We start from the raw sequence: 6,328 nt of genomic DNA on the forward strand, positions 1-6,328 counted from the left end.
AATGAGTTACAAGTAGTTTTTTTAAGGAACAACTACTTTTCATGTACCTTTACTCGAGTTTATTTCTGAGCCAGTAATCTACTTTTTACTTGACTACATTAGTCCTCTGGAACAGACAGGGAAAGAGAAGGGTAGGTGAGGTGAGGAAAAGAGGGAGAGAGAGTAGGAGATTGTTCAAACCTCAATTTGATAGGCTATCCTTAATTGTTTACCTCCTCTACTACTACTCTAGTTGTATCAACAATTGCTGTTTTTCATTGTTTTGCTTGTCCCGAAAAAATATGAAAATGGAAAGTTGTACCGAGTAATTTATTCTTTTTTTTTTTTTTTTTTTTTACTTTTACTTGAATAGGTTTTTAACTTTGACTTAAGTCATTTTTTATGGGAGTAATTGTACTTTTACTCGAGTATAGCTCTTCAGTACTCTACACACCAGTGCGCACACACACACACACACACACACACACACACACACACACACACACACACACACACACACACACACACACACACACACACACACACACACACACACACACACACACACACACACACACACACACACACACACACACACACACACACACACCTTCCTGTGGCCCCGGGGCCTTGAAGAACCTCCGCTCGCAGGGCGTTCCATGTGACTCTGCTTCCGCTGCCTTGCCTGCTGCTTCCGTGAAGAGTTAAAAGAGAGAGAGAGAGAGAGAGAGAGGCTCTCAGTTTGACAAGTGCAGCTGAAGCCAGAGGACAAAAGGCAGCTTGCAACAGGGAGGGCAGCAGCCAGCGATATGGGCAGTGGCGCGGGACATCCACACCTAACCACCAGTGTAAGTGAAGGCACCGCGCACCGGCCCCATGGGGCTGCAGTGTGCACCGCTCATCCACTTAGGATGCTTTTCAGCAATAGGAGCAAAGTGCACGCATGTAACTGCTTTCTCAGTCTTGCTGTGTGACAGTGACGTCAGGTGCCGTATATGCTGCTTTCATGCACACTGTGAATCTGACCATGTTCAATTGTCAGGATGTTGTCAGTATAAAGTTGTTGTAGTTTTATATCATGACATCTAAATAGTGTCCAATTTTAATACAGCATGTTTGCCTTGCATGGAAGTCTGAAATGTAGGCTATATAAAAATAAGATTGTGTCAGATGTGTACATTCTCATTATGAATAATAATAATGAGCTTTAAATTATGAATAGCCTCCAATGTCATTACAATATATTGGTTAATGTTCTTTCCCCCCAGTTTACATTCATTTCTTTATTTTGTATCAGGAATTGGAATAGCATTTAGTGTATGTCAGTTAGGATACATTAGTGGGATCCTAAACAGTCAGGTTTATGTCATACAGGTGATCTTTTATTAATCGAAACTACTTCAAAAGATTATCTTTGTTTTTCAAAGGTTATATTAGATGTCACAATCCTACACTGGTTTGCTTTCTCACAAACATATGATCTCACTCAAAAAAGTCAGACAATGAAGGCGTAAAATGTCGTTTTGGTGGGTGGTACACCTTAAATGGATGAGACTGTGTTGGTGTTATTTACCACAGTTCAGGAGTAGCAAACCAGTGTCAGGGGGAGTAGTTAACCACAGTTCCCCAGTAGTTAACATTCAATTGCACATTGGTAAAACAGAGAAACAAAGTGATCAAAATACAGTAATAAAATACCATCGTAAAAACAGCATTGTTGCTGCATTGAATGGCAGTTTTAACTGAAGTTAGGGCAATTTCTCAAAGAGAGAGAGGGGAAAAAAGACAGCGACTCATACTGAACTGTACAACAGGCACAGAGGAGATCAAAACAGAAAGTTGTTACGTAAAATATATCCATAAATATATCCATTTGCTATGGAAAATTGGAAAAGATAATGTGCCCCTTTAATAAGATATTCTTATAGTCGTGTTTCTTCTGTATTATGCCTATACTGTATGATATCAGACTCACAATGTAACCTAGCTTGTATGTAGCTGAACTAGACTTAGTTTGACAAACTATATAGCTAGTTAAATATATATAATTTTTTGGGTGAAGGGTTAGAGTTGATCTAATACTGATACAGTCTCACAAAAGTTAGTGGAATGAATCACATAATGTGTGTGGACACTAATAATGTAAAGACTACATTCCTCCACCATGAAAGGATTATTTGACAATAACACAAACTGAACTTTTCACAGTTACTCACATGAAGCAGCTAATGGTTGAGGTTAGACAATGGAATCAATCCATTTTTGGTTAAGGTTAAGGGTTACGGTTGTTTTTTTGCTCATGGTTTTGGTTTAATTAGGAAAACTTCAGGTCTGTAAAAGCTTATTTTGTCCAGTACCGTGAGTGCTTGATTATCCTCAACAGCGGAAACTCAGATATTCCGACACTCAGATAACTCAGTCAGTTTGATCTATATCTATTAGATGTGCTTTCTTACTGCGCAAGTATGCTGTTGTTATTACTACTGTATGTGTGTAATGGTTGTAAGATGCAAGTGACACAATATGATTGTATGTTGAGTGGTATACGACAGTGCGACAGTGCTACCGCTGCCCCACCGTGCCCCTTGTGGATGTGATACATCTTTAGGCAGGCATAATAGGCTAACGAAGTGCTTTATCCTTTGGGATGGAAGATTCAGACTGGTCTCCCAAAATTGTCATAGGAGTTAAAGATATTTCTTGTGATAAAACTTATTTCAGAGTGTTTTCAATCTCCAGCCACCTAAGCTTAGAACAAGACCACACCATGTAACATTCCGGTCTCCAGTTTACAGCGGGGACAAAACGGAGATTAATCGGGTTTAATATGGTTCATTCATGTATAAGTTTGTTATTCGGACTCGGTTGAGAAAGTTTATTTATGTTATTTTTTTTAACATAAAAAAAAAACTTCACTTTGAAAATGTATTTCTAAAGGTGTTTGAGGAAAAAAAGTTCTTATCCCTCTCTCCTTCTCAACAGTGAGGATGTTAAAATGCCAATCCACGGCCTCAATCCCATCCGGCTTTGCTTCTTAGTGGTGTGGAGCATCCAGATGCCGGTCTCAAGCCATCCACAACACAGCCGATGCCGAATGGTAAGGGCTCTCTATGCCGGTCTATTCCACATCCATTCACGGCTTTGATGTGCTGAAGTGTATAAAAGACAATAAAGTAATCCTAATTTTATTTACAATCGTCGTGGTGTTTTTGCACTGCACCCAGTGACCACCTGTCAGTCAAACAGTACGGGAACTATACTTCACTGAGTAGACACAGATTTTAATTAGTTTCATCAACAAATTAAACACCAAGAAAAGCACTGCTGTGGTCGATGATCTGATCTTGTTTTTTGTTTGGCTCTCATAATACATACGTTGATTGACATGAAGCCACAAAGAAGAAAATGCTGCCATGTCATTTTTGTTGTTGAACCGACAAGCTTCAGAAGCTATTTGAAAGATAAAGCAATGGCGGACGCAGCACACATAAGTGCATCGGGACTTTGATGCAAAGGCCAATGCAGAACTGGCACTGGAGAGATAGAGGACACTAAACTAAGATGCATTCACAATCACTTGAAAAATCAGATAATGCCTGAAAAAATGCTATGGTACTGTGGATTTTCTAAAAAGCCAAAACACTGCTAAGATATGTCTCTCTTGCAACCACATATCCACTTCAAACTTTGATCGTTTTTTTTCTCCCATTTTCTCCCAATTGTACTTGGTGAATTTCCCCTGCTGTCCCGGTCGTTGCTCCACCCCCTCTGCCAAACTGGGGAGAGTTGTAGACTGGCACATGCTTCCTCCGATACATGTGCAGTCGCCAGCCGAGGAGTTTTGTCCGGTAGGCCGTAGCGCGTAGGAGGATCACGCTATTCCCCCCAGTTCCCCTCCCTGAACAGGTGCCCTGACCGGCCAGAGGAGCTGCTAGTGCAGCGACCAGAACTCATACCCCACCAGCTTCCCAACCGCGAACACTGCCAATTGTGGATGTAGGAATGTCTGACCAAGCTGAAAGTACTGCTGCCGGGAATTGAACCCGGGTCGCCATGGTAGTAGGTGCTTTTATACCTCTCACTACCCAGACACCCCCACTTAAAACTATGTTCTCTCCTTTTCTTTGCAGATACAAAGAACAGCTCTCTGCAACAATGCTGAACTTTCCTCTGTGCCTTTGGGACTACCAAACAACATAGAGGTGCTTCAGCTCAACCACAATCACTTCCAAACACTACCAGATGATTCTCTCCACTATCCCTCATTACGCAACCTGAGCTTGGCTGGCAACAATTTGGAAAAATTAGAATCAAATGCTTTTCAAGACACGCAACTGCTACAAAATCTTAGTTTAGCAAATAACAGTCTTCACATCGGATACCAAGAAACCAGCCATGCGCTGATGAAGCTGACAGGGCTCAGAGTTCTAGATCTCTCTGAGAATGAGTTGGAGGACAATATGGCCTCTGTTCTTCTCCAGAACCTGACATCCTTGGAGGAGCTCAATCTCTCCAAAAACCTCCTGCTGAGATTGGATGAGAGCTCATTCAGGGACCTTATCCAACTCAAGGTACTGGACCTGCAAAGGAACATGATGTTTGAGATTGATGGTGCCTTCAACAGCACCCCGAAGCTCCAAAAGCTCAACTTGGCCTTCAACTATCTGCCCTGCCTGACTGATTTCCACATGACCCAGCTGGTGGTGCTGAACGCCAGCCACAACTCCATCGAGTGGTTTATCTCCAGACAAGACCTCCAAGAGACTTTCCACCTGGAGACGCTGGATCTGACAGACAACAGACTGCTCTTCTTCCCTTTTTTGCCCAGCCGGAGCCACTTGCGGAACCTTTACCTGTCCCAAAACCGCGTCCAATTCTACGAACATTTGGCAGATGACGCCATCTTCCCGAACTCAACCAAAAGTGTTCAGTTCTACAATCTGAACAGCAACGTGACAGCTCAGCTGTGGGATGACGGTCTTCACGGTGACATCTCTGCTCTGGAGGTTCTAGATCTGAGAGCAAATCAGGTGGCGTATTTCCCCCAAGGATTCATCAGGAAGATGCCTGCTCTGTCCAGACTTCGCATGTGCACCAACTGTTTGGAAACTTTGAATCTAACTTCAGAACAGTTCTCTGGGAGCTTGAAAGAGTTGGATGTAGGCAACAATAGGCTGAACCAGATTGTAGCAGATGACGGTACACTGACAGTCCTTGGCAATCTGACTTTCCTTAACCTGAGCCTGAATAATCTAGAGTGGTTACCCTCCAGATTGTTTACCTCACTACCAAGCCTTAAGTCAGTGGATCTCAGTTACAATAACATTGGCATTTGCCCAACTGAGGTAGCTGACGTCAGTAATATCTCAACTTGTGTGGTATGGAAAAATATGGTATCTCTAAGACAACTTTACCTTAAAGGATGCAGACTTGCAAGAATTCCAGGTTCTGCATTCACAGGTATGTCTCTAACGGACTTGGAATTGTCCGAGAACCCAGGACTCCTTGCTGAACAATCAATACGAAGCCTTAGCAGAACGTTACAGCATCTAGGCATAGGAAACACAAAGATTCAAGAGTTTGACTTCTCCCCTTTCCAAAGGCTGAAGTCTTTAAACCTTTCGACAAACTCCCTTACCCGAATACCCTCTTCACTTCTAAGCCTTGACATTCAATTCCTGGACTTGAGGGACAACAAACTGTCCACTATTCCCTCAAACCAGGCTAATGCATTAGCCCCAAAACTTCGGACAGTTTTTCTCGCTGGAAATCCGTACAACTGTTGCCAAATGGAATGGTACTGGACTTTTGAAACCATAAAGACAATCGATATGCTTGACAAGTCAGATATTTCATGTCAGTATGGCACCGAAACTACACACAGAGTGGAGGATTTCAACCCTGTGTGTCCACAGGACGAGAGTGGGGAGTCTATTTTCTGGTACTTTCTACTTTTTGTGCCCATCTGCCTGTTTTGTGTGGGCATTCCAATTGTTTCCCTACTCACCTTCAGGCCCGAACTGCTACAAAAATCCAAATATTTGAATGTGCCAACATCTTACTGATACTTTATAATAAACATAAATAAAACCACATGTGGTGCTTACAGTGTATTTTTTTTAGAAATAAAAATGAAAACAGCAAAAGTTCATCGTAAAATAGTGTAGAATAATGAATTAATAATTCTATGGCAGTAACCAGCTGTAAGTGAGAATATTCAGGTTTTCCCCAGTGGTGTGCATTGTTAATAAGTGTGGTTCAAACCAGACTATTCCTTGGACCCTAATGTAAAAATGTGGCTGCTCTCTTGTGGGACATAGTGTGTGTGTGGTGTGTGTGTGCGTGTGCG

The 6,328-nt window shown here is 42.1% G+C and overlaps 1 protein-coding gene across 1 annotated transcript; it reads left to right on the forward strand.

The window, feature by feature from the left end:
- The first annotated feature begins 725 nt into the window (after positions 1-725).
- Positions 726-6,064, forward strand: nrros (negative regulator of reactive oxygen species). Its single transcript, XM_083632119.1, has 3 exons — positions 726-827; positions 2,962-3,076; positions 4,110-6,064. Exons 2-3 carry the CDS (start codon positions 2,975-2,977, stop codon positions 6,042-6,044), a joined length of 2,037 nt encoding a protein of 678 aa, XP_083488245.1. The 5' UTR covers positions 726-827; positions 2,962-2,974; the 3' UTR covers positions 6,045-6,064.
- Positions 6,065-6,328: the final 264 nt, after the last annotated feature.

The sequence above is a fragment of the Poromitra crassiceps genome (assembly GCF_964638095.1).
Source record: "Poromitra crassiceps genome assembly, chromosome: 2".
NCBI lineage: Eukaryota > Metazoa > Chordata > Actinopteri > Beryciformes > Melamphaidae > Poromitra > Poromitra crassiceps.